Source organism: Buteo buteo, chromosome 5 (genome assembly GCF_964188355.1).
Source record: "Buteo buteo chromosome 5, bButBut1.hap1.1, whole genome shotgun sequence".
Classification (NCBI taxonomy): Eukaryota; Metazoa; Chordata; class Aves; order Accipitriformes; family Accipitridae; genus Buteo; species Buteo buteo.
The window spans coordinates 4,393,659-4,407,943 of record NC_134175.1 but is presented as its reverse complement, the minus strand read 5'-3'; the positions used below and the strand labels follow the sequence as shown (position 1 = coordinate 4,407,943).

Below are 14,285 nucleotides of genomic sequence, written 5' to 3'. Positions count from 1 at the left end.
CTGCATCTGCTCTGGGCAGAAAACCAGGTGTCCCGGCTGCCTCTGCAGGGTTATTCTGCAGAGAAGACCAGCGAGGAACTGGATACGGCCCGCGGTTTATAATCTCTTAGGGCTGGGAGCAGCAGGGCAGGCACAGGCACACCGCTCCACGCAAGACAGCAACCCACAGCAGCGGCCGCTGGAAGGTGCTGGCGCTTGGAAAGATGGCAAGTATTTGTGCTGCAGCCAGAGGTGCTCAAGAAACGGAATAACCAGGCAAGAGGTAGACGTGTTGGCCGCAGAAGCCCGGCGCGTCCATCCCCCGGCGAGCAGCTCTGCCCAGTTCCAATGTCACCATCACGTTGATCGGTGACAGTGACACACGCGTGCACCGGGCCACCGGTAGCAAGGTGCGAGATCCTGGTTTCAAAACGCTGCAGAGACGTGACGCAGCTTCTAAAGCAATTTTTTGCCCTGCTCCCAGAGTGGCAACTTTCCTCCCCAGCTACATCTGGGCTAAATTTGTCGCTCTCTCAAATGCTGCCCTTTCAACACGCAGGCTGCTCATTTCTCACGCTTCCAGCACGCCTTTGTAGGCAGCTGCCGTGGTCTGTTTGGCTCTTATTTCGGGTCCTGAACTCCATCTCTGCGTTCGTGTGTCTGTGCCTGAGTTATTGCCTTGTTCCTGCAGTACTTCGGGGGCAGAGTGTAGCTACTGCCAGCTACTGCCCGGCGCAGAACATAGCGTTTCGGGACGAAATGCGAGCGTGCCCTTAGCAAACGGGCACCCTCAGGGGCTTGCACCAACAGAGAGGAGGGTTGTGGGTGTAAACAGGACCTGAGTGTCCCATCCCAGAATGCTGCTGTCCAGTTGACCACTACGGCCAGGTCCCTCCTATTTCTTCACTGCTACCCTGTAGGAATTAAGGACTGTGGTAACGAATCGCCACTGAAATGGTTACACAGCCCCTGCCGTGCAAGCAGCTAAAGGAGTTTTACTTACACCCTTTCCCAGCTGGGTTTGGCTCCCACAGAAGAAGCACTTCTTCCTGCTCTCCCTCTATCTGTCCCTACTTTAGAAGGTTGTACAGCTTTGCCAAGCTGGTATAATTAATGCAGAGCAATTTGTGTGTGTGTACAAGCCCTAAAATGTTTCCAGATCAGCCCCCATAAGCATCAGATCGGTCAAGACCCACACCCAAGCTCCTGGTTTCCCTGTTGAGCCATCGGTTTTGCTGGCCCTGGGTTTTTCCCTGACGGATTCCTATCGAGATGCTGACCTGGGTGGCTCCGTAGCAGGTGGGAACAGGGCTGTGTTTGTGAGCTCTGTTCACGGATACCTGCCTTGTGACCGTGAAAACCCCCACTCTCTTGCTTTTCCTCCAACCCATTTCTCAGCAGATTCAGAATTTTAAAATAGAGGGTTTAATTAAAGCGGCACTAGCCACCTCAGCGCAGGTTGCATTAAAACGGAAACTGTAGTACCTGCAAACACACAAAATCCCTCCCATTTCCTGAAAAATGTGTTCATCCTTCACAGCCCGGCTGCGGCAGAAACCAAGGTCTGAACCGGGTCACCCACAAACTGCAGGGCCGGTGCTCTGGAGCTGCCAGCAAGCCTGCGCACATCCCGCTGCTCAGCTCGGTCACAGGATAGCTGCATCTTTATTCACAGAGGCAGATGAAAGGCATGAGATGACACTAGCTGCCAACAATTCACCCTCTGACAAATGATCTCTCCACCCTCCCCCAGTCCCTCCCAGTGCTAAGAGTCCTGAATGAGGTCCCCCCACTTCGGAAACCATAGCTGGAAAACCAGAGCGGTGCTGGAAACACCACGGACTGCTGTATTTCTCTCCGCTTTCTGGTTTCCAAGCCACAATTTCAAACTCCTTTTGCTCAGAGAATGAACAACAGAGAGGTGTTCTTAAAAAAAGAAAGTGGAGCCTGTGACCTGCTCCCTTGGCTTCAGGAGTTTGGAGAAAAAGCTCCCGTAAGTGAAGACACGGTGTAGCTGCAGCAGATCCCGCTCCTTTGCTGAGCGTGGACTTGCCGATCTTTTTATTGCATTTACAACGACACTTGAGGTTTGGGTATTCCTTGGTGAGCATTTTGTATGAACGCGTCTCTTCCCGTCGGCTGCCTGTGAGCGGCTGTCTGAAACCACGGCTGAGGTTGGGGAAGGACCTGCTGGGCAAACCAGCTCCCTGGTCCTGCTCCCAAAACCCAGCGCCTTCCTTGCAGAGAGAGAGCCCTTAGTCCCCCGAGGAGCTGAGGATGTGCAGGATTTGCTCTAGTCTGCGATGAGCAACTCCCTCACTGCCCTGTGGGTGGAGGAATCCACCAAAATATGACATGCTCTCAGGGCTGACGGACCTACCGACCAAAGCAACTGGCATTTCTGTCAGTCCTAGATAAGAGGGAGGTCACTGCTCCCTCTGCTCTGCCCGCTGCCTCCCTGTGCTGGCACTCCCGCCTCTGGAACAGCACCACGAGCCCTCAGAAATCTCCAAATTGCGGGGAGAAGGCAGTCACGACTCAGAAATGGCTTAGCAGAAATGCCCACGGGAAGCTTTGCTCTGGTTTTATTAGGGAGAGATGAAGCAAAACCAAGAGCGAAGGAGCTGCTCTGGCAAAAGTGATGGCTGCAGAAGAGGGGGGAGAGCCGCAGCCCTCTTCAGGCTGGGACTGCGGCAGCCGGGTGGCACATAACGTATCAAGGCCAGCTGAAATACGGAGGCAGTTCTTCGGGGTGCACCTGCCTGACTTTTTCATCTGCTTGGCAAGACGAGGTGTCAGATGTGGGAGCTATGTACAAGGCGAAGCGGGGTGGGATGGCACCGGTCCCACCTCCGGCGCTGACGCTCCCTTTGGTGAAGGGAAAACGGTCTCACGGCAGCAAGGATGCACCGAAAAGGTCGTTTCTATTGTGGTGGCCGCCGCTATTGCAAAAGATGGCCAGCTCTTGGCTCCTCCCTTGGGGGTGAGATACGGGCAAGATGACCTCGCCATGGAGGGAGAGGAGGGAGCTTAAAAGGTCGGAGAATAAACCAAGCGTTAAAATTGCAGGCAAGCCCAGGCTGGTTTCCTTGGGGGACACTAGAGACGCTGCTGCTTGACTGAGCACAGTAGACAATCCCAGAGCTGATCTCCTGATACCAATAAGATCTTTCTATATTTCCTTTTGCTTCTGCAGGGGGCTGAAAACACCTGTCTTCTGAAATACGGACCTCGTCCACCTCTTCCAGGAGAGATCAAAAGGAGTATGAAATGCACCTACAGCCTGATGGGTCATCTGGCACCTTTGGTAACTTTTAGCAGGAGGAGGTGCTGAATCACGTTTATGTCTCCAAGGCTGAGCTCTAAAGACACCGATTATCACAGATAGGCACGCGCTGGTAAAGGTGACAGGCACCTCGCGTTACCTACAGCATACCACGAGTACTGAACTCTCCTGGGAAGAAACTTAGCACGACTTTCTGCATGCTAGGATAGAGGCTTTAGGAGAGTGAGATATACCTTGGAGTGGGAAAACAGGCGTTCCATGCCACCGTGCCTTTCCCAGCTCGATTGGGTCAGGGAAAGCCAGGAGGCTACTTGTCCCACCCCGAGGGCAGTGTTTGAGCTCACGTGTGGACTGGGACACTGGGATTGCAAACATTACCCACCATTCCCGCTTCTTCCAACACCTAGGTCTGATTCCTTTCTGGATTGTACCTGGTATTACTACTCGCACCCAAACCACTCTTAAACTAGTTGTCTGCCCAGCAGCTTTCCTGCAGCCTCCCGTCCGTGCCCTGCTTTCCCTGTGCCGTTCAGGAAAACTGGCGGTAGTCTCTGACTGTAGCCTGACCGTCCACAAGCAGCAGAACAAGTTGGCTTCCTGCAAAAACCGTGCACAGAGTCTTTGAGCAATGGCAGCAAGAGAGGACACACAAATCTCTTCCCAGCAGTGATTTAGCAGCTATACATTCATGGTAGAGTTCTCCAGCCCAGCCTCAAGTGACTCAGCTTCCTCATTCCTCTCAAGATGCCCAGGCAGCGAGCTGAGCTCGCAGCACCCCCGTTGCAGCAAACATCTGCAGTTTTGGCTCGTGGGGAGCAGCTGAGAACAAAACTGCTTCCCCAGGGAAGATGAGGTCCCCAAAGCAAGGGCATCGCTTAGGAAAGATCCGGCTGACGTGGGTACGTGCAGACTCCCCACACCCCAGCACAGAGTGTTGCCCCATCCAAACCTCCCTGGAGGGGCTAATGTCATCAAAAGTGCCTTCAACATTATGGTTTCTGGCCAGAAACTCTCCCAGTTCCAGTGAGATCTTCAGGCCAACTTTGCAATCCCTTAGACATTGAGACAAACCAGAACAGCTTTCCCAACCATTTTGCCCAGTATTAAATTCAGTGACTTTTAGCACAATCATTTATTAACTGCCAGCACTGCACCTGGGAGTACTGTACGTGGCTGGGAGGGAAATTAACTGTTCCTGCACCTGCAAAGTGAAGGGAAAACATTATTTCCTCCAGATTTGTGTGAGAAGGCTAGAAAACACAAATTCTGAAAAATTCAAGCCAGGCAAGAAGTTAGCGGTGACCTTTCAGGATTTAGCCGTGTCCCTTACCCTGGGGGCTTCACTCTGTGTGAGGAATTAGGCAGGAAGAGCCAGAGCCCCCCGAGACAGGAGCTGGCAGTCCCAGAGACCCCCTCCTTTCAGCAAACCTATCTGCTGCCCTCCTCTGACCTTCTTCTGCTTTGCTCAGCTCGGCGTGACAGTCTCCCAGGAAAGCCCCACATAATGAAAAAATTGCCTGATTCCTCCAGCTGGTCCCCCATTACCCACCCGCCATGCTAAGGCTTGCTGTATTTCCACCTGCCACCGAGAACGCGGGGAGCGCTTAATGGATTATGGCTGGATAAACAGTAAAACTGAGCATATGCGAACGCTTCAGCCTCCCCTGTGCCTGCCGTGCTCCTGCTCAGCGGAGGGAGCGAGGTCTGATGGGCAAATCTTTCCGAGCCTGAGGCTGCGGTGCTGGGCGGTCCTGGATGTGGCTCAGACTGGAGAGCTCGGCCGCATCGAGGGGTCTGGGGAGGGCAGAAGCCACGAGGATCGATGGACCGAAGCTGGGAGCTGCTGCTGCTGGGCATTGATTTGTGCCCACTGGTTTGTTCAGGGGGCCCCGGGAGGAGCAGGCTGGAGGGCTGGCAAGAGCAGGACTCTGCTCAAGTCCCGAGTGCTTTTGAGAGAGGAGAGAGGGCAGGGCTCTGCCGATCACGCTGCTCGCGACGTGCGGCAGCCGAGACGTGTCTCAGAGGGGTAGGCGTGGGGACGGAGCCAAAGAAGAGGAGAAGCAGCCCACGTCCCTGCATACACTGTCCTCCGGGGCTCCTCAACCAGCACATCAACTCCTACATTTTTTCTAGCAACAGACACGTAGTGGATTGATTTCTCATTCTTTAAAACTCAGTACTCATTCAATAGTTTCACACACAAACAATGTGGACACAGGAATGTACACAGAAGTATTACACGAGATAGATCTTTATTAGAAGCTTCCAGCATCTTTTATCTGTTCTCCTCCTCCACAAACCTCCTCTTACTGGGTATACAGCTACTATAGTCCATATAGAGCCTGTACATCTCTCTCTCTTGCTATGTACCGCTACATATCTCACTGTACAATTGTACGGTGTGCTCTCATCAGCAATAATACGTGGTCTTAAGTACAGCCCCACACACATTAAAATTGCATGGCACTCTGCATTACAAGGAAAGAGCTAAACCTCTTCTCTCTCATTTCGTGAGACAAACGTTGCCACAGACTGTTTCTATAAAGCTCGTAGGCAGATCCGCACAGGTATTCTGGGCAGATTTCCCCCAGTACCTTTGTGGATCTGGTCCCTAAGTGCTTAACAAATCTCACATTCGTGCTGTTATCAGACTTGGGAGTGAAGAAAACCCCTCATGAATAATGCCCTTGAGTGATCAGGAAGGCACTAGAGACAGGGAAGAACCTGAACCACTTCCTTGCCATTTTTCATCCCCCCTTGCATTCTGGGTCCCTTTCTCCAGCCCCACAAGTTTACACACTCAGCCATGGCACCTCCTCACTCGACATCTCCTCCCAGTCAACTCCCTGTCTCTAGGATGGGAGGCAGTGGAGGGACCAAGTCATACATCTACACCCTTCATCTGGTGATCGTACACGTACTTTTTCCTCCTCTCCAATATGCTCCTGTCCTTGTCGGGGCTCTTTCCTGAGGCTTCCCTGAGCTCAGCCCCTTTCCCTGCTGTCCCTGCAGCCCTTTCCATCCTGCGCAGCCTCCTGCAGGGCAGCTTCCCCGCTGCCCCTTCTGGCTCTGGCTGCATGACACCGGCCCATCCTCTGCCCATGGGAGTGAGATGTGTCCTTGCAGTGGGTGCTCCTCACCCACGGGGACAGACATCACATCCGCAGCTCCGGCTTAGCCGGGCTGAGGTGGCCACATGCAACAGAAACCTTATCTCAGGCTCCTGAACCGTTAGACCGAGCCGTGACTTCTTGGAGTGAAATCCAAGAGGATGAGTCCTCCTGCAGTGAGCCAAACCGGTCACGGGAGACCTGAGCCTTGCCAAGTGAGCGGCCCCTCCATCCCTCTTTAGCTCTTCCCCAAAGTTCTCTCCTCTCTTCCTTCACAGATCCCCCAACCCTTTCATAGGAACGAAGCACTTTCCTGGTTTCTTTTGCTCTCTCCTCCCTCCACTACCTCAGCGCCTTCCTTTGCCACCGGGTGATCGCAGCAGGGAGGACGGACAAGCAGCAGCCTGGAACAGACACTGTGACTACTCCTAGGAGATAGCACAAGTATGCAAGAAGTGTGCAAAGAAAGACCAGAGCCAGCCCGCACCGGGCTCCTCCTCTGTCCAGTACAGGTACAAACTGCCTACCGTATTGAAAATGACTGTCACGGGAAAGATCCTGCTTCCTGTGACATCTTGTCCCGTTTAGGGATGGGTCCAGAGCAGTCTTGGTGCTGGGATCCAGGCTTCTCACACTGCCCAAGAACAAAGTCCCCAGCCTCTGCCTCCACCGTCCTCGCCTGTCCTCGGGAAGCACCTCTGGTGTGCGCCGAGCCTAGGTCCGAGACTGTCCTTCTCTGACCTGCCTTCGGAAGTAGCGGATGGCAGAAAGCGTGCCAAAACTTGCCAGGAACACTGGAAAAGAGCCCAACACATTTCCATGGTGAGTCTGGGTGCTCCTTCCAAACCCGAAGATCTTTTTCCAAACTTGAAGATCACAAGCTACTTGGCTCACTGGGGTCCGCGGGACCTTGGGAGGTCGCTCCCCTCCCTTTCTCAGACCCCTCCTGCCTTTGCTCTTCATCCCCACCACACTCTGCCTGGCCGACCACATCTAGTCCTACAGTTTGGGCATGTGGCTCACACCACCATTTCACAAGAAACATCTGTTTTTAAGGGAAACGCAACATAGACTTCGTGCATGTGGTAGAGATGGGTGGTGGTTAGACATACAGGTTCACGTGGAGGTCTAATGGGTCTAATCTCAGATGAGCGGGCCACAGGAGGAAATCTCACCAGGGCTTCAGGACTTCATTTTCTACTTCTTTTTGCATCAGGAAGATGCCAAGAAAAATACCATTTTGTGGGTTATCTGTGGATACTCTGATCCCAGCCAAAAGCAGAAAATACCCACCCAGAATCAGAAAATGCAGACATACAAAACATAATTAATGGAGGTTGTACACAGAATCAAGCTCTTCTCTGTACTTTCAGCTTATGTTTTTAGCTTGGCTTATGAGAGAGGTCAGATTCCCCCATCTGTTCCCAAGCAAAACCGGGAACCCAAGCCATGCCTTTGGACTTCCCAGTTTAAATTCGGGCTTGATTTTGATTTACGTGTTAGAGCCTGGGACATAAACGCGGGAATCCAACTTGTTAGAACCTAAAACGCCAGAAGAGAACTGCCTGTCCAGGATGTCACCCTGTCTCTTGCTCTCCTCGCCAGGGTGCTTACTGCACGCTGGGTTGTGCAATCCCGAGGGCACGAGGCCCATATCCCGCTTTTCACACCCTCTCTGAGGCCACATCTACCGTCTAATACTAAGAAGGCAAGGAGGAGCAGGCCAAAAGCTCCTTGTGATGATTGCACCGAGCAACTTTAGCTAATGAGCTATTCTCAGGCCGGGGTGTCAGCTTCCTGCGTGACCTTAGCGGGGAACATTCCTCTCCTGGACAAGCAGCGGGAAGCCCTGGCCCCGGCGTCTCACCCCGTGGCGAGGTTCTCGCCGGTCCCCACGGGCTGGACCCCGCGTTCGGCTGCTGCACTCGCTGTCCCGCACCCTGCTCATCCGGCGACCTGCAGCCCTTCGGGCCACAGCTCAGCTAATTCGAGTTGCCCAAGGTTCCTCTCTCCCCCACCAGTTATTCAAATGCTGGGGTTGGAGAGGAGAGGAACTGCCAGAGCTCCATTTACTTGCAGGACTCGGTGCACCAGGATAATACTTCGGCTAAGCTGTATTTAGAAAAAAGATTATACCTTTACAGCACATTAGAAAAATATGTGCATTTGTTCCAGCTGAGATGAGGGAGTATAAACCTGCATGCTCAAGGTCCCGATTCGGCTTCTAGCCAGCAGGGATCCTAAAGAAGCCTCTCTTCCCCTGACACATCGGTACTGGTCCCTGTCAGAGGCTGGATGGAGCGGGGCCAAAGCTAGGGATACAGGCTTGTCCTACGGCTCAGTTCAAGTCAGCAGTCACTTTGTGAGGGGAAAGGACAACATAAGCGAGCAGAAATAAGGACTGCCACTTCTACAGGAGAAAGAAGGTATTAGAAAGTAGCAGGACGCTTTGGAAAAGCAGGAAAATGATTGCATTTTCCCACAGGCAGTGTGAGGTGTCTTAGCATCCCTGCCTTTCTTCCTGCTGTGTCTTCCACAAGATCCTTCCCACCCCTCTCCCGCCAGGCTGGGCACCGTACGTACTGGTCTTCCAGGCATCTGGAGCCTGCAGGTCGGAGGTCTTCACTGCCCAGGACGCAAAGGCACAGAAGACGAGGCACATGTCTTTGTGGGTCAGCGCCAGCGGAGCCTGGGGCCTCCCTGCAAGAAGAAGAGCACGAGGCTTGGGGTTTTACGATGCCTGCTCGGCCACAGCAGGCTCCAGTCCCTCTGGGGCAGCGAGTCCCTTGCACTCCCAGAGAAATACATCTTTGTCACACATTTTCCCTCCCAGAAGACCTTTTTTCACCATTGGTCAAGTCAAACTTGTTTATTTAGGACTCAGGTACGTTTCCTAAGGAGAGGGGGCACGTTTTTCACCCTTCTCAGTTTTACACTTCGTTAAGAGCCCGAGACAAATATTTTTTAAGGCTTCTCATGGGTCTGAGAGGCACAGCCAGCGGACACGCTGCCTCCAGGACCTCTGACTGCCTCGCCACCTCCCTGCAGAGGTTCTCAGCCCACCCCTGTGTGGTGGCTGGAAGCAAGTCCAGGGAGCAGGTTTAAGGAGAGAGCAATTCCTGGGGCGGCTGCAAATGCACTGGGGCTGTAGGCAGGTCCCTCTGGGCAAGGTCCCCTTCCTGCAAGACGATGCCCCGAGACACGTGCAGCTCTAAGACCACACATATGCCCCTGAGAAGCACCAGTGCTCAGCATCTCTCCACGGATCCCACCTCACTCCCATCACCTGCTAGGGCCAGGGAGGGAGACAGCCCTGAGTGCTCTGCATTTCTTTCTATGCTGGAGTTCCAGTCTGAAGACATGTTGCAAGAGCGGGTTATTTTTGCTCCTGTGTTTATTTGATCAGGCTTTTAATTAAAGCTGGCTTATTAATTAGCTACGACCCTGGCAAAGGGTTTTTTCTCTGTGCAAACAGACTGGAAGCTCTATTTTGAGGCACCCTTTGGGATGACTCATTCATTGTTTGGTTTTAATATTAACTGTGAGGCACTGTGGCTGTAAGCATCATATAAGCTTTAAGATAAATATGCTGGCTGTCCTAGTGGGTCAGACTTGCTCTCCCTTTATTCCTGTTTCTCTTCTGTGCCTCCAGTAGCAGTCAATGTTCAGGTAACCTCTGAGGTCTCTGGAGGTGTTTTAAAGTCCCCCTCACCTCTTTCAGCTGGGAGCCTTGGACATGTTCCACTCTGTGCACACCTTTTCCCCCACCAATATGAGATTGATTAGCAGCCCAGCTTTAACACGACAGCAGCTCAGCAGCCATTGCCTTATCTCCGAGGCATGAGTTCTTTGGTACAGAAGGATTTTGCTGCTCTGCCTCCCATTCCCTCATCAAAAATACAGGTATGTGGATCTGCAGGCTGTTGGATGGCACTGGGGTGGGGGATTCCTATCTCTACCAGACCCTGCAATAACACCAGCCGTGTTTAATGCAGCTATCCACTTCAGTAAGTTTTCCTCGGCCAGAGTGCAAAAGAATAGATTAGATCCACAGTAGTTATGTCCATTAAGGGGACAACTGAATCAGCTAGGACAGGGACTTTGGACCAGACTGATTTTCAGCCTGTTGCATGCATGCTGTCACGACCACCCCTGCCCCAGGAGTGGGGTCTGTGGGGAGCAAAGCAAGTTACGCACAGAATAATATACCCAGATTCCCCGTCCGTGCCTGGGGCAGCACTGGGAGTCAGCCCGCGGAGCCTGGCCGGCAGCGCCCGCTTGGCATAGGGACAGCGTGAGCATCACAAGAGAGAGGCAACGCGACGCAGCACGTCACGGCGGTGGCTTTAGCCACGTTTCCCCTGCTAAAGCCCAAGGGCTTCCCAAGGTGGGAGCAGGGGAGACCACGCAAGGCAGAGGCAAATTCTCTAAGCGCAGCGGCAAGCCGGGGCTGGTGGGCAGGGGGTAACGGTGCTTTACCTGTCAGCGCAAGGGCCATGTCCAAACCTTCTGGACGTGCCTGGCCTCTTCCCAGCGGGGCCAGCGGGACGAGGGGGAGCTTCTCTCCGGATCCTCTCCGCACGAGAGCCTGTGGGGCTGGGGCTTGGCCTCTGACGAGATGCATTGGCCTTTGCAGGAGGGACTTCAAAGCCCCCACAGCTTTCTTCATCTCGTAGGCTGGAGCGATTGAGAAAATCCCTCTCCAGCCCACCCTGTTCCCAGGCCTGTCTGGAAAGAAGTGTTCATACACCTCAGGGACCGAGATAACCAGGGAGTCTTTGACTGGAGCCAAGTCGGGATCCTCATTTTGCAGCTGAGCGTGGTCCAAGCTGCTGAACTTCTTTCGCTTCCTGTCTTTACCCTTGACTTTTTTCCTGTTTCCTTCTGGTTCATTGAAAAAATATTCATACAGTTCAGGCAAGGAAATTTCCCTTCCCAAGGGTGTTTCCTCCCCCTCCACCGAGCCCCCCATTCCTTCTTCTTCCCCTTGGGAGTCACAGAAAAAATAGTCGTACATCTCGGGCCAAGTCACATCCAGGGTGTCTGCCCTTGCAGAGGCCCCAGCTGCAAAGTAAGGGGGGCCCAGCTCCCCGGGGGTCTCAGCTGCAGGCTCCCCATAAGCTCCCTCAGCAGCATCCCCTCCACAAGCTCCCACGCTCTTGAGACGGAGAGGCTTCCCCGGTGCCTCCTGGCACGCCGCTCCCGGAGGAGCCGCGGCTCCGCCGGCAGGGACCATCGGCACATTATCACGTATATCCAAGCCACCAGCCTGCCCTGGCTTTGCATATTTGGTGGTCTTCGCCTTCCCCAGGGGCTGTGCCCCCGGCTCCTTCACCTTCTGCTTCGGGGAAGTGCTCACGGCTGGATCGCCCTCATCCGTGCCAGGGCTGAGCACCAGCCGTTTGCTCTCCCCTGTCTCCTCGCTTCCCAGCTTCACCGGAGCCGGCTTGGCCGCCTTCTCCTTCCCTTTGCTCTTCCGTGAGGACACCGGTGAGCTTAAAGGTGCCTTCACGGGTACGCCAGTCCCCTGCGCTGCAGCCCCCGCAGCTTCCCTGTCGCCTTGGGCTGCCTCGACGGCACCGGCTCCGCGTTGCTTGCGGCTTTTTCTCAGCTGTCCTGGCACCTTGCGCCTCACGACGTCCGGAGAGCCAGCCGGCGAGCTGGGCTCGGCGCCCACTCTCTCCCCGCTCGCTTCTTCCCGCGCCGGGCAGCCGGGTGCTTTGGGCGCAATCTCCAGGGCTGGGCTCGGAGGGTGGTCACGCAGGGGTCCCCGTAGCCCGGGCTCCGAGCGGGAAGCGCCGCTAGGACTTTTCCTTGCCGAACCCCCCGGGGAGGCAGCCGGTGCCGGCAAGCTGCCCTGCACCGGAGTCGCCGGCTGTGGCTCCCCCAGGCTGCCACGGGGCCGTTGCCCTCCCGCGTCCCCTCTCCGCTCAGGGGCACTTGTTCCAGCGGGGTGGCTGGGAGGCTCCGTGGCTTGACCGCCGCCGGCTGCCGTTTTCTCCGCCGCCGGTGCCGCGGCTTCACGTGCTGTGTCCTGCCCCGGGCTGCCCTCGGGCGCGCTGGCAGCCGAGCCGGCATTGGCAGCCGTGGGGGGACAAGGGGGCTGCCTCCCCTGCGCGCTGGGCATCGGAGCGGACGAAGGGCGGCCGGGCTCGCCGCTCTCGCACAGAAACCTGCTCACCGAGCCCAGGTCCGCTTCGTCCTCGCTGCCCGAAAGAAGCTCGGGCAGGGAGAGGTGCCCACCGGCGGGCCAGCGCGGGGAGGCGTCTCCGGCCACCCCACGTGGGGCAGAGGTTCCCGTGCCAGGCCCTGGCTTGCTGCCCGCCCTGACCGCGATCTGCCCGTTTGCCGGCACGCCGTCCCCTTGTTCAATGTCACTGAGGCACTGCTCCTCGGCTGTGGCCAGGGTGGCCGGTGCTAGGTTGCATTCCTCCGACGCCAAGAAGAACTCAGCCCAGTCCCTGTCGTTCAGCTGGATGCTGTACTCGAAGTTATCCATGCCTGCAGCAGCAAAGCAAGGGGAGGGGGCCGGAGAGATCAGGGCGTCAGGAGGGGGGCACCAGCATCAGCAGACATAGCTGAGGTCTATGCCCCTAACCCTTTCCCCCCCCGGGGTTCCTGCCCTGCTTCCCTGCCATCCGCATTCACTCCTCCTCACCCGTTTCCAGCTGAAATCAGCGGGAGGCAAGGGCAGCTCCTGGCAGATTCAGCAGGACAGGGATTGCCGTGTTGGACCATAACCCAACCGGCGCAGTGAGAGAGACCACCGCTACCCCCCTCAGGTCCCTTCTGCCTCTGCTCCCCGAGCACAGACAGCAGCACAGAAAGTTCGGGATTCTCTCCACAGCAGCATCGCACCTCACATACCCCTTCCCTACTCCTTTTGCTTACAACCCATTCAAAAATGTGGGGGATTTATCCTCTCGAGCATTCCTGCTGCCACGGCATCGTGCATGACGGTAGCATGAAGCGCAGTCCAACCGAGGACATTTCAGCAAGCCACGGCAGCCCCCTCCATACCTGTGGCTTTTGGGGGGGGAAGATGCAACGGAGCCCAAAACCAGCAGGGGGGATCCAGCGGTAGGAGAAGAAGCAGGAAAGATCACAAAGCTGCACCCTACCTGTACCACAGCCTAAGCTGGTGATGGAGCCATTCAAAGAGCCACGCAGGAAAATCCTCCCGGCACAACATGATGCCGTACCCTTGGCGGGGGCAGAGAGCTCGGCTCCAGCACGGATCCATTCAGAGGCTAAAAATAGACTTCCCCCCCTCTCCCTCCCCGGTGTGTCACTTGAGATCGGAGCGTGATGGGTTCCGAGAGGGCAGGCCCATATTTAGAAGCTGGCAGGGAAGATGCGAGGGTGGCAGCCAACGCGTTTCTGTCCCACAGCCTTTGGGGTATCTGGGACCGCTCCCGATGCTCCCCGCTCGCTTCTGCCCCCTGCCCGGGGTTGCTCGGTGGGATGGCCGGCAGAGAAGGGGTCCAGGCCCAGGCCACGGAGCTCCCCGCCTTTAGTACAAGGAGGAGCATGACGTTGGGTTGGCAATGACCGTTCTTTTTTTTTCAACAGACCCACCTCTTTGCCTCAGTCTGTAGGTTACCCGTTTCTCGGGCGACAACACCGTGCCTCAGGGGCACCGTTCGCCTATTGACGGCGCTCCTCGGGCACCTACCGCCAGCCCGCTGCGGATTTACACCGAAAGATCGCAGCCAGCGTGGCGGCCTTGCGACAAAGCTTGCGTGGTGCCCGGCAGCCGTCCCACGCCGCCCAGGAGCATCTGGCGTGGGTGGCAGAGGGAGAAAGGTTGGAGACTCGGGATGAGCCCGGCACGAGGGAGTTACAGGGGAAGCGACCGGCTGAGGGTGGCCTGATGGGTCAGCAACCGGGGCCAGAAATAGCCCTCAGCT

At 55.7% G+C, this 14,285-nt stretch overlaps 1 protein-coding gene across 1 annotated transcript; it reads right to left on the bottom strand.

Annotated features, from left to right (window-relative positions):
- Positions 1-5,496: 5,496 nt before the first annotated feature.
- Positions 5,497-13,627, bottom strand: PERM1 (PPARGC1 and ESRR induced regulator, muscle 1). Its single transcript, XM_075027289.1, has 4 exons — positions 13,497-13,627; positions 10,855-12,876; positions 8,959-9,075; positions 5,497-7,169 (listed from the first exon to the last, which is right to left on the bottom strand). The coding sequence occupies exons 2-4, from the start codon at positions 12,872-12,874 to the stop codon at positions 7,090-7,092; spliced, it is 2,217 nt and encodes a 738-aa protein (XP_074883390.1). The 5' UTR covers positions 12,875-12,876; positions 13,497-13,627; the 3' UTR covers positions 5,497-7,089.
- Positions 13,628-14,285: the final 658 nt, after the last annotated feature.